The 17,013-nt window shown below is 40.2% G+C and overlaps 1 protein-coding gene across 2 annotated transcripts in view; it reads left to right on the top strand.

The window, feature by feature from the left end:
• Positions 1-506: 506 nt before the first annotated feature.
• Positions 507-17,013, top strand: part of CNRIP1 (cannabinoid receptor interacting protein 1) — a 31,305-nt gene continuing 14,798 nt past the window's right edge. Inside the window, exons 1-3 of one of the 2 annotated variants that reach the window (XM_003413654.4) lie at positions 507-763; positions 1,036-1,308; positions 3,707-3,857. In XM_003413654.4, the coding sequence (XP_003413702.1) occupies positions 1,130-1,308; positions 3,707-3,857 (330 nt within the window). In that variant the 5' untranslated portion in view covers positions 507-763; positions 1,036-1,129. Of the gene's footprint in view, positions 841-1,035; positions 1,309-3,706; positions 3,858-17,013 lie in introns of both variants that reach the window. The other variant, XM_010593621.3, reaches the window with a different exon arrangement.

Raw genomic sequence — 17,013 nt, 5'->3', positions numbered from 1 at the left:
CTGAAGCAGGTGTTCACCGCCAATACAGCCGTGATACCCTTGGTCTCCCTTGCTTCCAAAATCATGAGCTGTCATCCAGCTTCTGCCACGAAAGCTCTCTAATCACGCTTAATGTGCACATATGTATTCTGCGATATCACAGTGTTTGACTCATCCCTCCGCTTGACCATTGTCACCAGCTCTGACTTTTTAGACACGTCAGTGGCCTTTTACAGGGTTAAGAGCTCATCCTTCACGATCTGTGTAAATGTGTGATCCATTACAGCATGTCATTCTCGAGACAAGGATATTCATCATGGAAACACCCACACACCCACAAGGAGGTATAACTGCTTGGCTGCTTGAGTATTGTTTTTTTGCTTTGTTTTGCTTTTTTGCTCACATTCCTGACCTAATGTGGTTTGCAGTCCACATTAGATGGAATGGCGCCTTCCCTTAGCCATTTTCCCTAAGCTTTTTTTTTTTTTTTTGGGAAAGACTCTATTTCCTGAAATTTAAATGACTGACTAGCGGTTTCCTGCCACGCTTCCCGTCCCCTTTTCCCCTCCCAATCTCCTCCTTCTGCCGAGCTGGGGCCTGGCAAGGAATGCTGTCTTTATCGCTTAGTTGTCCGAGGTGGCATCCAGATTCCGGAGGTCTGGGTCCTTGGTGTCGTAGTCGCCTAACCCCAGGGCCCTCGCCCTCCCAGGTCCTGTCCTCAGCGCTCCCCGCTCCATTCTAGGAGGAGCCGAAAAGCCCTCTATCCCAGTTCATGGGGATTGTGGTACGTAAACAGGATTAACTCTCTCCGCCCCAGCTGCAGCTGATCTGCCTCCGGCCGCGGTCGGAGCGCGTCCGCAGGTGCGGAGGGAGCCGCGCGGGGAGCGGGGGATGGGGAGCCCCGGGGCCTGGGAGCTGCCTCTGGGGCCCGCTTCCTCCCGGAGTGGGGCGGGGGACCACCGCCTCTCGACCTGCGTCTCAAAGGCCCGGGCGGACGGCGGCGGCTGCGCGGGCTCCTAGCCGTAGCCGCCCCTCCGCCACCTCTGTCCCTCCCAGCGCTTCCTCTCCGCCCACCGCGCTCGAGCCGCCCGGGCGCAGCCAGCGCCGTCCGTCGCCCCCCGGAGTCGCCGCGCCAGCCCCTCGGCCAGCCATGGGGGACCTGCCGGGCCTGGTGCGCCTCTCCATCGCGCTGCGCATCCAGCCCAACGACGGGCCGGTCTTCTTCAAAGTGGACGGGCAGCGCTTCGGCCAGAACCGCACCATCAAGCTGCTCACCGGCTCCTCCTACAAGGTGGAGGTGAAGATCAAGCCCACCACGCTGCAAGTCCAGTAAGTGCGGACCGGGGAGGGGACCGCGGGCCGGGTGCGCGCCGCCGCTGCAGGGCCCGCCTGGAGTGCGGACCGAGGCCCCCGCGACGTCCCCAGCCTCTCCGGGCTCCTCTGGCCTCGCGCCGGGACCAGAGGGCCGCGGGGAGAAGGTCAGCTCCTGTTTCCCTTCCTCTCCTCCTTTGCCTTGCAGCCATTCTCACTTCTCTCCACCCTCGCCGTGGAGATGGGCCCCTTTAAGACAGTTACTGGAGGCCAGATTTTTTCTTTAAATTCTCACCCCTTCTATCCAGCTATTCCTGGAAGGGCTATTCCCGCGGGCCGCGCAGAACCCTAGGCGGGCCGGGTGCGGCGGATGGGAGAAGCTCGCCGCGGGGTTCGGGGTTCATTTACCGCAATCCCAGGCTTCCCGTCGCTGTGCTGGTGTCCCGCCCCTGTGCTGCCGGCGAGGCTGGAGGAGGGAGAAGGGCTGAGGAATGAAGTGTAAAGGGCGGGGGGGGGGGGAGTGTCTTCTTTGGGCTCCCTGAGAGATGATCCCCACTTCTCCATCCCCCTATATGTCAGAGAGCAGCGTCTTCTGCTCAGGCCTAGTTCCACAGTTTTCCTTGCCTTGTGTGTTTTCTTCCTCTTCTGAGTTTTTTCAGCCTGGTAGGGTACCTTGGGTTAGCAGCATTCTGGCACCAAGGCGTTTGGGGTTTATTCGTGGCAGGGGTTATCGCTTCCCTGTTACCACAGGACGCTGCACCCAATAGACCTCTGGGGGAAAAGCCAGTGGGATACTCTGGGGAATAATCCATGGGTGGGGTCCTTTACCTCTGAGGTTCCACCTGACCATGGGTGTGAAGTGTAGTCTCAAAGGAGGAAGTAAACTGACATCTATTGTATCTGCTGGACATGGGGATTTTGAATCGATTCAACACTTTTATGGCTTCAAGGTCCACCTGTATTCAATAAACTTGAATTAGCTTTCTAGGTGTCAGGCGCTAATGAAGGACCTAGAACCAAGCCTCCTTTCTGTTGCTTCTGGTCCACCTATTTATCAGCATCCCCACAGACCCATGTACCCGTTGGCCTCCTGTTTCCCAGTGTTCTGTGCATTTCAGTACAAGCCAAGCTTTTCCTTTCTCTTCGTTCCTAGCAGGCTCTTTCACCGTGTTATTTCTTTTGTATTCCATTTTCTTCAAAGTAGTTCTGTTTTTTTAACTAATTTAAGGAACCGATTTGTGCTAATGACAAGACTAGTTTTTCTGGTTACACTTGAATTTTATCAAGGGTTTTTCAGCGCCCAAACCTAGTGATTCTCAAAGTAGTAAGTGCATCAGAATCACCTGGACGCTTGTTAAACCCCAGAGTGCTTGGCCCCCACCCCAGTTTCTAGTTTAGAACCTCTAGAGTGTATATATATATATATATATATATATATATATATATATATATATATTAAAAAGGAGCCCTGGTTTTTTTCTGGTTGGCACACGGTTAAGAGCTCGGCTGCTGACCAAAAGGTCAGCAGTTTGAATCCACTAGCCACTTCTTGGAAACCCTGTGGGGTAGTTCTACTCTGTCATATAGGGTCACTATGAGCTCTTAACCATTATGCCACCAGGGCTTCTAAAAAACTTGCATTCCTAATACATTCTCAGGTGATGCTGCTGCTCCAGGGATTTCATCTTGAAAACCGTTGGCTTAACACAAAGGAACGATGCCCGTGAGAATTTCTGATGGTGTGACCGGCTTGAGGAAGAGAACGCTAAATTGCAAAATCCCTCTAAAGGGTATTTAGGGAACATCTAGTATAGTGGTTGTCAGCCCTACCTGCATGTTAGTATCACCTGGAGAAACTTACAATGTATCAGTGCCCAGAACATTTGAATTCCAATCTCTGGAAACCCTGGTGGTGTAGTGGTTAAGTGCTACAGCTGCTAACCAAAAGGTCGGCAGTTCGAATCCGCCAGGTGCTCCTTGGGAACTCTATGGGGCAGTTCTACTCTGTCCTATAGGGTCACTATGACTCGGAATCGACTCAACGGCAGTGGGTTTTGGGGGGTTTCAGATAGTACTGGACATTGGTAAGTTTTTAATAGCCTCACAGATTATTTTAATGGTAACCAGAGAGAAGACCCACTGGTGTAGTCCTACTTAGGCTTGTACAGGTGTTCTAGATGAGAATACGGAGGTCAGTTCAGAAAGATTAAGTAGCTGGCCTAAGGTCTCATAGCTAAGTAGTAGCAGGTTCAGTTGGAGAACTCAAACCTCCTGACCTTTCAGAGTTATTTCTACCATAGCACAATATCCCTCTTAGCCAAGTCCTGTAGGATTCCTGCCTGGAGTTTTGGTCCATACCAGGATAGGGTGCTTAAGCTAAGTCCTACCATATGTGATCAACTCCTATCCATTGCAGGAACATTTCCATTGGTGGCACGCTTGTCCCACTGGAGCTGAAGTCTAAAGAACCTGATGGAGACAGAATTGTTTATACAGGCATATATGACACAGAAGGTGTGGCCCCAACCAAGAGTGGAGAACGGCAGCCCATGCAGATCACCATGCCGGTAAGGCCTGTTTAGGGGTGTGGTTACACAGGGCCAGGGCAAATGAAAACCAACAAAAAGAAAATCAGTGTTGTTGTTGTCAGGTGCCATCGAGTCGGTTCCAACTTATAGCAACCCTATGTACAACAGAACGGAACACTGCCTGGTCTTGCCCCATCCTCACAATTGTTGTTATCCTAGAGCCCATTGTTGCAGCCACTGTGTCAATCCATCGTGTTGAGGGTCGTCCTCTTTTTCACTGACCCTCTACTTTACCAAGCATGACATCCTTCTCCAGGGACTGGTCCCCCCGATAACATGTCCAAAGTACGTGAGATGAAGTCTCGCCATCCTCACTTCCAAGGAGCACTCTAGCTGTATTTCTTCCAAGACAGACTTGTTCATTCTTATGACAGTCCATCCAATATTCTTTGCCAATACCACAATTCAAAGGTACCAGTTTTTCTTCAGTCTTCCTTATTCATTGTCCAACTTTTGCATGCATCAGAGGCGATTGAAAATACCATGGCCTGGGTCAGGCCCACCTTAATCCTCAAAGTGACATCTTTGCTTTTGAACACTTTAAAGAGGTCTTTTGCAGCAAATTTGCCCAATGTAGTACATCGTTTGATTTCCTGACTGCTGCTTTCATGGGTGTTGATTGTGCATCCGAGTAAAATGACATCCTTGACAACTTTAATCTTTTCTCCATTTATCATGATATTGTTTATTGGTCCAGTTGTGAGGATTTTTGCTTTCTTTATGTTGAGATGTAATCCATACTGAAGGCTGCAGCCTTTGATCTTCATCAGTAAGTGCTTCAAGTCCTCTTCACTTTCAGCAAGCAAGGTTGTGTCATCTGCATATCACAGATTGTTAATGAGTATCCCACCAATTCTGATGCCACATTCTTCATATAGATGAAGAAAAATAAAACAATCAGCATCTCTCTTTAAGAAAAGGTATAACCAGTCGCTGTGGAGGCAGTTCTGACTCAATGGTGACCCCATGTGTGTCAGAGTAGAGCTGTGCTCCATAGGGTTTGCAATGGCTGATTTTTTGGAAGTTGATTGCTAGACCTTTCTTCCACAGCACCTCTGGGAGGACTCAAACCTCCATCGTTTTGGTTAACAGCTGAGAACATTAACTGTTTGCACCACCCGGGGACTCCAAGAAAAAAAGTATCTTAGGATCCAATTACTATGAAAATAATTTCCCTTATGGATCTGCTGGGGAAGAGCTGTTAATTAACGCTCCTTTGCTTGACAGGCTGACCCTATAGATGCTGAAAGACACTCTATAAACAGCAGCAGATAATTCTGGGAGAGATAATATATTCTATATCAGTACCGGTTTATATCGGTTGTCTAACTGATCTGAAAAGTCTTTGGCTTTAAGTAGCCCACAACCTTTTGGCTATGGGAAAGCTGATTTGGATAACCTTTTGCCGTTTAAATTTACACTAAATGGATGCACTCTTAATATCTAGTCCTACCAGATATAATATACCAAAAACAACAATATTTATAGTCAGGTAATATTGGCCCTGAAGTAAGAACCAAATTGGTAGAAAGGATGGAGTCGAGAAATAGATTTACCTACATGTGCAAACATAACTGGTGATAAAGTCAGCTTTCTTGGTTCTCAGATATCAGTGTGCAGAAGAACCTCCACAGGAGTTTACACTTAAAGTACCAGTCCTAGGTCTCACACACATCAGTGATTTTGGTTTAGTGAACTAGCTGGGGTGGAGTCGAAGAAAATGAACTTTTTAAGAAGCATACCAGATGATCAGGATGGTCCATGGAATATACTTTGAGAAACACTGACCAAAGAGCTATATAGTCCATCTGGTCCTTTAAAACCGTAACGTTTTCACAGTGCCTAGTGTGGGTTGTTGGTAGTATACTTACAGCAGTCACAGCAGTGACATAGAGAAACAATCTAATCCTTCATCCATCCTTTTGCATACTATACTTGAGCTATTTTGGAAGGAGCTCTATTTCCCTTCAAAGAACGTACATAAGAAAAAACTGTAGTAATGGGGGACACACGTAATCCCAACAAGAGATGACTGTTGTTAACATTCTAAGAAAATTGTTTCTATGTGTATTCTATACATATACTCTTTTCTACTTATATATGGAACGTGATTTTTAAATTCGGCCTGGGTACTTTATTCTATGACTATATTAAATCATTTTCTATCCCCTATTGCTGGTCATTTCCATTTCTCAAGCTTTTAAAGAAAGCAATAACAATCACTTCTGCACAATTGTCTAATATTTTCTTGGGATAGATTTCTAGGAAAAAATAGCATATTAAGGCATTTTATAAATTCTGTCCAACCGAACTCCGGAAAGACTAATGAGTTTACACTTCTATAACCTGTATTTGGAGGCTTGGTGGCGCAGTGGTTAAGAGCTCAGGTTCCTAACCAAAAGATCAGCAATTAACCAAAAGATTGGCAGTTCAAATCCACCAGCCGTTCCTTGGAAACTCTGTGGGGCAGTTCTACTCTGTCCTGTAGGGTCACTATGAGTTGAATCGACTTGACGGCAATGAGTTTGGTTTTTGGTTATAATCTGTATGTGAGTGTTCATCTCTCTCTGCACTAGGCATAATTGATCACTTTTAAATATTCATGTGACAGGCAAGATATTTAATTTTTTTTTATTTCTTTAATTACTCTTAATTTGCAGTCTTGACATGTTCATTTACCCTTTGTATTTCTTTTGGGGATTGAATGTTCCTGGGCTTTATCCATTTTTCTACTGAAGTGTGTCTTTGTTGATTTAAAGAAATCTTTAAAATTAAAAATACCCATTTCTTTTATCTCATTTTGAAAGTATGCTCATCATTTATGACTTGAGACTTTTAACTTTGTTCTCAGTATGTATGTCTTAAATTTTTGTATAGCACAACATACAGTCTTTTTCTTTTTGGTTTTTGGAATTAGGATCTAGCTTGGAAAGTCTTCCCTAGCCCTTCAGATTAAGTATGTATACGTATACACACAACCACAGTTGCGTATTTTTATCTGAGCTCTCATGGTCTCATTCATTAATATTTGAATCTCTAATTTACCTGAAATTTATTTCCGTTCTTCGTTCCATGTTGAAATCTCTTAGTTCATAATGTCCAATACAATTAATTAAATACCTTACACTTCTCCATTAGTCTGAGAGTTTCAGAGTAATTTCTTATATGGCAAAATTTTACGTCTCCTTCTACACTTTCTAATCTATTTCATTGACCTGTTTATTCTAATTCTTAGTTACACAGCTCTGCCATAACGAAAAGTACCACGAGCGGGTGGATTTAAAGAACAAAAACTTATGTTCTCACAGTTCTGGAGGCTAACTATCCAAATCAGGGTCTCAACCATGTCAGTTCCTTCTGTGAGCCTCTCCCCGAGTTTCTGGTGTCTGCCAGCCTTCCTTGTTCCTTGGCTTACACACGACCCTCACATGGTGTCTGTCTTCCTCGTGTGTGTCTTTGTGTTTATTCTTGTCTTTTCTAACTCAGAAGTGATTACGTTTAGGATCCTCCCTACACTAGTATGACGTCATTAACATAGCAAAATAAGAACACTATTTCCAAACAGGATCACACCCACAGGTACGAGGGCCAGAAATTCAATGCATACTTTTGAGGCGCACTTTTCAATTAACAGCATCTGCCAATACTGCATTGTTTAAAATATGTTTTACATGTTCTCATGTATTTAATAGTTGTTCACCTTACTGAATTTGCTTATTAAGAATTTTGAATTGCTTATCTTGAGTTTTTCAGATAGACTGTCATAATCTGCCTATAGGTCTGTGTCATTTCCTGACTTTTTTCTGGCCCTGTTGTACTGGCGGAGACTTGGTGGAACAGTAGTTAAGAGCTGTGGCTACTAACCTAAAGACTGGCAGTTCGAATCCACCAGCCACTTCTTGGAAACCCTATGGGGCAGTTCTACTCTGTCCTCTAGGGTTGCTGAGTTGGAATTGACCCATGGCAACAGGTTTTGGCTAATGCTTCCAAGATAATGTTGACTACTAATGGTAGCAAGAGGTATCATTGTCTCCAGGGTTTCATTTAAGTACAATGTTAGTTTCAGATAATTTATCATGTTAGAACAGACCTTTTTTTCCAGTTCACTAAGGTTTTCTTTAAGTTGGGATGTGTGTTGAATTCTAATTCCATTTCCTTTTTATCTCCTTCGATATGTTAATACACTTCCAAATATTAAACTATTCTTTATTTCTTAAACTCTATTTAAACATCCTGTATTTTTTTAATGCTAAATTCAATATGCTAATATATTATTTAGAATTTTTTGCTTTCTTTGTCAGCAAATATTTGAGGGTTTCCAATGTATCAGGCACTGAAGAAAGAGTGGTGAAAAAAAATTTGATATCCCTGACTTCATAAAGCTTTTACTCTAGAGGGAGAAAACATACTTTAAGTCTGATTATAAATAATAAGGTAAGTAATTACAATTATATAAAAGTAGTAAAAAAGGAGAGGTGGCCTTGGACTATACACCAGTGGTCTTTTCCTAATCCAGGATTCTGGAGATGGCAATCCCGAAAAAGAACTGAAGTGTGAATAAGAGTTGGTGGATGGAGGGAATGCGAAGGTCAAGAGCTGAGAGAGAACATAACGTGCTCTAGTGGCTGAGAGAAGCCCAACATGGCTAGAGCAGTGGCTCAAGATCAAGTTGGAGAGCTAAGTAGGTGTTAGATGTTCTAGGACCTTCTTGGATTTATTCTAATACCTATAGGAATTCATTGAAAGTTTTTAAAATCAACTTTGAGATACAATTTACATATAATAAAATGCACCTATTTTAAATTTTTAAATGCACAGTTGCATAGGTTTTGACAGATGGATACTACTGTGTAACCACTACTCCAGTAACGATATGCAACATTTCTATCCTAAAGATTCTCTCATACCCATTTGTACTCAATTCACCCCACCTCAACCCTAGCCCTCTGAGCTTTCTCTTAGTCACCTAGTGCTGCTATAACAAATACTACGAGCAGACGGCTTTAACAAACAGAAATTTATTCTCTCACAGTTTAGGAGGCTCGAAGTTCAAATTCAGTGTGCCAGCTCTAGGGGAAGGCTTTCTCTCTCTCTCGGCTCTGAGGGAAGGTCCTTGTCATCAATCTTCCCCGGTTGAGTAGCTTCTTAGCACAGGAATCTCAGGACCAAAGGACACACTATTCTCCTAGCTTCTTGTTTCTTGGTGGTATGAGGTCTTTCTGCTCTGTCTTTCTTTTATATCTCAAAAGAGATTGACTCAAGATATAATCTAATCTTGTAGGTTGAGTCCTGCCTCATTAGCATAACTGCCTCTAATCCTGCCTTATAAACATCATAGAGGTAGGATTTACAACACACTGGAAAAATCACATTAGATGACAAAATGATGGACAATCACACAGTACTGGGAATCATGGCCTAGCTAAGTTGACACACATTTTTGGGGGACAGAGTTCAACTCAATCCATAACATTCCGCCCTTTGGCCCCTCAAAAATTCATGTCCTTGTCACATGTAAAACACATTTACTCCATCATATCAGAAGTTTTAAATCAACTGCGAGTCCAAAATCCAATAATTTCACTTGCTGTAAAATTTCAGGTAAATGGAATCATACTGTTAGGTCTGGCTTCTTTCACTTAGCTTAATTTTCTTGAAATTCATCCATGTAGTCGCATGTATCAGAAGTTGGTTTCTTTTTATTGCTGAATAGTAGTTCATTGTATGGATATACCACAATCTACCTTTTTCCCAGTAAATGGATATCTGGGTGGTTTCCAGCTTTTGATATTATGAATAAAGCTGCTGTGAACATTTAAGTATGAGACTTAGTGTGAGCACGTGTCTTCATTTCTCTTGAGTAAATACCTTGGAAGACCCTGTACACCCTTTCAGCTCAGTAATGAGGTCACTCTTGAGGTTCACCCTTCAGCCAAAGATCAAACAGGCCCATGGAACAAAACAAGACATAGGGGCTCACCAGCCCTGGGGCAGGGACTGAAAGGCAGGAGGGAACAGGAAAGCTGGTAATAGGGAGCCCAGGGTTGAGAAGGGAGAGTGTTGACATGTCATGGGTTTGTTAACCAATGTTATAGAACAATGTGTGTACTAACTGTTTGATGAGAAACTAATTTGTTCTGTAAACCTTCATCTAAAGTACAATAAAAAAATTTTTTAAAGATTATAAAAATAAATACCTGGAAGGAGAATTGCTGAGTTGTAAAGTATATGCTAACTGTATGTGAAATGTCGAGACTATTTTTCAAAGTGGTTGTACCATTTCACATTTCTACCAGCAGTGTATGAAAATTCCAGTTGCTTTGCTACTCAATATATGTCAGTATCTTTAATTTGGAAATGTAGAGGACCTAGAATATCCAAAACAATTTTATTTAATGATTCATACGCTACTCTTTAAATATGCTAGTTTAAGTTTTTCAAAGCTTTTACTCAAAGTTGTTTTGGCTATTCTAGACCTTTTGCATTTTATACAGATTTTAGAATGAGCTTGTCAATTTCTCCAAAATTGTGACCTTAATTAGATTTACATTAAACCTATAGGTCAGTTTGGAGAGATTTGACATTTTAATAATGTTGAGTTTTCTAATTCATTAACGTAGTATCTCCATTTATTTAGATCTTCTTTCTTTCAACAGTATATTAAAGTTCCTTGTACAGATTTTTTTTTTAATTTTATTCTTTAGCTGAGAGTTTACAGTGCAAATTAGTTTTTCATTCAAAAATTTATACATAAATTGTTTTGTGACATCGGTTGCAATCCCCACAATGTGTCAGCACTCTCCCTCTTGCCCTTTACATCCCAGGTTCCCTGTGTCCATTCCTCTGGTTTTCCTGTCCCTTATAGCCTTCTTGTCTTTCCTTTTGGGAGGGTGTTGCCCATTTGGTGGTGGTGACTGGGCACCATCTAGTTCTTCTTGGCTTAACCTGCTGGAGGCTATGGCTTATGTGGTCCATTAGTCCCTTGAACTAACAGATTTTTATATATATTTCGTTAAACTTATCATTAAGTGTGTCATATTTTTGAATGCTATTGTAAATGGAATTATTTTTTATTGCTAGTATATAGAAGTAGAATTGATTTTTTACATTGTTCTTGAATTCTAAGAGCTTACTAATTTGTTTTTAGTCCTAATAGCTTTTTTTTTTTTTTTTTTTTGGTAGACTCTCTAGGATTTTCTACATAAGTTCTCATGTCATCTGCAAAAAAAAAAAAAAAAATTTTTTTTCTCCTTCCTTTCCAGTCTGTGTTCCTTTTATTTCTGGCATTTTGTTTGTTTGTTTGATTATGATTTTAATGGCTAGGACCTCCAGTATGATGCTAGATAGAAATGGTGAGTGCAGATGTCCTTGCTCCTTCATTTTAGGGGGGAAAGCATTCCGTTTTTTAACATTAAGTAGGCTGTTAGCTGTAGGGTTTTTTTTTTTTTGGTGAAAGCCTTTTATCAAATTGAGGAAGTTCCCTTTTATTCTTGGTTTCCTGAGGGTTTTTATCATGTTTATTTTGTAGAATTTTTTCAAATACTTTTTCCCCACCTTTTCAGATGATCAGATGATGTTTTCTTCCTTTGTTTTATGGTAGATGCATCGCTTTTTCTTTGTTGAACCAGCCTTGAATTCCTGAGATAAAATCCTATTCGGTCACGGTATATTCTCTGTTATGTGTGGCTGGATTTGATTCACTAATATGTTATTGAGGATTTTTACATCTATTTATGGAGGATATTGGCCAGTGGTTTTCTTTTCTTGGAATGTCTTTGTTTGGTCACGGTAACGCTGGCTGCATAGAATGATTTGGCAAGTGTTTACTCTTGTGTTTTCTGGAAGAATGTGTGTAGAATTGATGTTGTTGTTAGTTGCCGTCCAGTCAGTTATGACTCATGTTGACCCCATGTGTGCAGAGTAGACCTGTGCTCCATAGGATTTTCGAGGCTGTGACCTTTTGGAAGAAAATTGCCAGGCCTTACCGATGTGCCTCTGGGTGGGTTTGAACTACCAACAGCTCAGGTAGCAGTCCAGCACTTAACTATTTGTGCTATGCAGGGACTCCTATAATTGGTATTACTCTTTCTTAGTGTTGGATAGAATTCACCAGTGAAAGCATGGATTTTCCTTTGCCTGAAGGTTTTTAATTACAAATTCAATTTCATTAATTTATATTGGACAATTCGGGTTTTATTTCTTGAGTTAGTTTTTGTCATTTGTCTTTCAACTCATTCATCTATTTCAATTAAGTCATCAGGCTTATTTTAAAAGTTGTTCATAGTAATCCTCCATCATCCTTTAATGTCTGTAGAATTTCCATTAATGTCCACTCTTTCATTCTTGATATTCATAATTTCTTTTCTCCCCTGATAAGTCTAGCTAGAGATTTATCAATTTTGTTGGCCTTTGCAAAAACCCAGCTTTGGTTTCATATGCTTCACTGTCCATTTTTCTATTTCACTGATTTCTAGTTCTATTTTTATTTCCTTCCTTTGTATGAGATATTTTGATAAGGTGTAACATAAATTAAAAAAAAAAATTGCCATCAATTCCAACTCATGGTGACTCCATGTGTGACAGAGTAAAACTGTTCCATAGGATTTTCTTGGCTGTAACCTTTACAGAAGCAGATCACCAGGCCTTTCTTTGGCACTGCAGGGTGAGTTTGAACTGCCAACCTTTAGGTTAGTAGTTGAGCACAAACCATTTGTACCATCTAGGTATCTGAGGTATAATACGTTGTTGTTAGATAGATGCCATTGAGTCCCTTCCTACTCATACAGAATGAAACACTGCCAGATCCTGTGCCATCCTTACAATTGTTGCTATATATATATATATATATATAATTTTTTTTCTTTTTTTATATATATGTACTGTATGTATGTACTGTATCTATAGTAATATACTGTATCTATAGTAGTATACTGTATCTATAGTAGTATACTGTATCTATAGTAGTATACTGCATCTATAGTAATATGCTGTATCTATAGTAGTATACTGTATGTATAATACACATATGGTAAAATTCTCCCTTTGTCTATTGTACAGTTCTAGTTTTAAATAGTTTGACTATGATGCACCAAGGTGAGATTTTCTTGTGTTTTTCCTGCTCGGGCTCATTGAATTTCTTGAATTTCTAATGTTTTCACCAAATTTGGGTTGTGGTTGTTTGTTTACTGTTATTTTGTTAAATATTTTTTCTATTCTTTTCTTGTAGGACTCCACTTACATATATGGTGTACAACTTTATATTATCCCACAGATCTTTGAGGCTGTGTACATTTTCTTTGAAGTCCCTGGGTAGCACAAACATTTAAGAGCCCAACTACCAGATGAAAGGTTTCCTGGTCCCACCCAGAGGCTTCTCAGAAGACAGGCCTGATGATCTGCTTCCAAATGTCCACAGCCTTGAAAACCCTGTAAAAAACTAAACCAAACCCACTGCGGTCGAGTTGATTCTGACTCATGGAGTAATTCTATTCTGCACACATGGAGTCGACATGAGTCAGAATTGACTGCACGGCAATTAACAACAACAACATTTTTCTTCAATTTTTTTTATAGTTCTTCTTGTTAGATATTTTCTATTGATGTATCTTAAAGTTCATTGATTGTTTCTTCTGACATTTCCTGTCTGCTGTTGAACTCATTTTCTGAATTTTATTTCTTATATATTTCAGCTCTAGAATTTTTATTTGTATTTTTTATAGTTTCCATTTTTCTATTGAGATTTCCTGTTTGAGATCATGTTTTCTTTTACTCTTTTGAGCATGTTTATAACTGCTAATTTGAGACCTTTAACAAATCCAATATCTGGCCGCATTCAGAGTAAGTTTCTATTGACTGACTTTTGCCCTGAATGTAAGTCTCACTTTCCTGTTTCATTAAGTATCTGGTGATTTTTCTTAGAAACTAGACATCGTGAATAATATCACCTTTAGTTTGTTTTATTCTTCTGAGCATTATTGTCTGTTTTCACTCTAGCAGGCAGTAAACGTTCCTGAAGTCAAACTGCAAACTCTGTCTTTCTAATCAGTGTGCAGCAGCTGTTGTCTATGCTTCATTTTGTCAACTTCCACTTGCTGCGTTTTAAGCCTTGCTCCCAGGAGGTTTTCTTTCTTTTTTTTTAATTGTGGTAAAAATATATATAACAAAACATTTACCAATTCAGTAACTTTTACATGTACAGTTCAGTGACACTGATCATGCTCATCACATTATGTGGCCTTTACCACTACCCTTTTCCAGACTATTCTATCACTATTAACAGAAACTCCATGTCCCCTAAGGAATGACTCCCCTGGGTGTTTCTTTTGTGCACATGGAGTTTAGCAGTCAGTCAAGGAATTGGATTGGTACACTGAGATTTTGGGACTCAACTTACCCTGAAACCAGCTGCTTTCCTAGTCTTGAGCTCTTTGCTTGGATACCTCAAGCCAGTAAGGCTCTAACTTCTCAGGCTTGGGAATGTACTCAATCAAAAGAAGCAGTAAACTCACAAATCTTATTCAGTAAATTTTCTCTTAAGGATTGACTCTTTTGTGGTTTCTACCTGCTGTTTCTTTATTTTGTTTTATTGTTGTTGAGAATGTACACAGCAGAACATACACCAATTCAACAGCTTCTACATGTATAATTCAGTGACATTGATTACATCCTTCAAGTTGTGCAACCATTCTCTCCCTCTTTTTCTGAATTGTTCTTCCTCCTTTAACATAAACTCACTGCCCTAACTTTCCTATCACATCTTGCGAGTCACTGTTGTCAATATGATCCCATATAGATAGTTCTTAAAAGATCCCAGTGCTCAAGGCAGACTAGTTGAGCTAAACTATTGTTTGGTTTTAAGAAGACTTCAGTGGGTATTTTTGGTTTGTGGTTTTAAGATTTTTTCTCAGGGGAATAGTTTCAGGAGTTTATCCAGCCTCCATGGCTTCAGAAAGTTTGGAATCCATGAGAATCTGAAATTCTATTCTGTATTTTCCCCCTTTCAGTCAGGATTCTTCTACAGAATCTTTGATCAAATCGTTCAGTAATGGTAGCCGGGCACCATCCAATTCTTCTGGTCTCATGGCAAAGGAGGCAGTTGTTCACAGAGGCAATTGGCCACACATTCCATTTTTTCTCCCTATTCCTGAATCTCCTTCTCCCTCTGTTGCTCCAGGTGAATAGAGACCAATTGTTGTATCTTAGATGGCCACTTGCAAGCTTTTAAAACTCCAGGCACTACACATTGAACTAGGATATAAAACAGAAGCACTAAACACGATATTAGACCAATTAACTGAGATATCCCATGAAGCCATGATCCTAAACCTCTAAAGAAACCAAATCCTTTTTTAAAAAGTCCTGTACTTCTGCCATTCAAAAGAATGTAGAAATTCTTGCCTTATTTTCCATGATTGTGGGGTTTTTTAGTTGTATATTTTAGTTTTATGTAAAATGTTAAATGTCATCTTAAATCATTTGTAAAATGATGTACAAAATAAATATATAAATAAAGGTTGAATGACAGAAAAAGTTAAATCATAAAATCTAAAATTATAGAAAAACCAAAATAGACTCTCAACTTTATAGAAAAATAACTCTTAATTTTTAACAGAAGAAACCATAATGGAAAAAGAGACTTACACGTGACTGTTTCTACACAATGGAAAAAGGAAAATAAAGCAATAGTGAGAAAGATTTCTAACAGATATGACAGAAATTTGATCTATATTAAGAGTCCGTATGATTTTTTTTTAAAATACTAAAGCTTCAATAGAAAAATTAACAAGACATGATCCAGCCCTTTCCACGAGAAGAAAAAAATACAAAGTTAACATGTGGAAGTGATCATTCTTGCAAGTGATGGTGCAAGGTACTCTAGAAAATCTATTACTTTTGAAAGTACTTCTCAATGATATTATAATTATAGTAAAGCCAGTAGACTTCTTTATCGTTGGTAATGTTATAAAGTGGTAGGTACAACTCTTTAAAACACAAAATGGCCATATATGGGAATAGCTCAGTAATTTCATTCCTACTGAGGTAGAGATCTATACAAAATTATTCATGTGAGCACTTTTTATGGTGGGAGAGAATTGACATATCTGAGGTCTAATATTTCTGATACATAATTAGAGAATCTTATGTCACCATTAAAATTGTCTAACAATGAAAATGTACAAATATGTATGAGAACAATTTTGTGTTTAAAATGATAGCAAACTACAGAATGTACATATATGGAAGGTAAGCTGAAATGATGAACTGAGTCAAAATGTAAGGAGTATGGCTGCTTTAAAAATTACTTGCTCAAGTTTCTGAAACTCATGTTGCTACTTCACTTTTTTTTAATCACGGGTACCCTTTAATATTCTGTGATGCATTCCCAGCTCATCTCTCTGTGCTAAACCAAAAAAGAATCCTACAGGGATTTGTTGGATTCAGTCCTATTTGATGAGATCCTAAATGGCAGTAATTGAGAATCTGAATTTCTCCAGAAAATAACTAGTATTGCACCTATAATGATAAGTTTGGAATCCTTTATACCATGTTAAAGCTGAAAGTATCCTTAGAGATCAGATAGTAGAATTCACTTAATTCGGCATTACAGAAACCAAGGCCAGGGAGTTGGGATTTGACCATAATTACAGAGGTAGGTAGCATCCAAATATCTTGCAACTTCCAGTTCTACTTTTCCTTAGCCCCCTCCCACCCCCCACATGCATACCACTGACGTTTCCCTTGATGGACTAAAACCAAACCAAACCCAGCCCACTGCCATCAAGTCGATACCGACCTATAGCGACCTTATAGGACAGAGTAGAACTGCCCCATAGGGTTTCCAAGGAGTGCCTGGCAGATTTGAACTGCTGACCTCTTGGTTAGCAGTGGTAGTACTTAACCACTACGCCACCAGGGTTTCCCTTGATGGACTAGTGAAGTTAAATAGTCCATGAACTTGACTGGATTCACCTACTTGATTGATTGGACATAGTCATCTCAAGGTTTCAGTGTTGTCTGTGAGAGTGTGGTGTTGTCTATGATGTTATTTGTAATGCCAAAAGTTTGAAATATTGATGACTTTAAGAATGTCATACGAAGTGAGAAAGGCCATCTAAAGGTTTCACCACTAGAATGA

Source organism: Loxodonta africana, chromosome 15 (assembly GCF_030014295.1).
Source record: "Loxodonta africana isolate mLoxAfr1 chromosome 15, mLoxAfr1.hap2, whole genome shotgun sequence".
Taxonomy (NCBI): Eukaryota; Metazoa; Chordata; class Mammalia; order Proboscidea; family Elephantidae; genus Loxodonta; species Loxodonta africana.
This window is presented reverse-complemented; position numbering and strand designations above follow the sequence as displayed.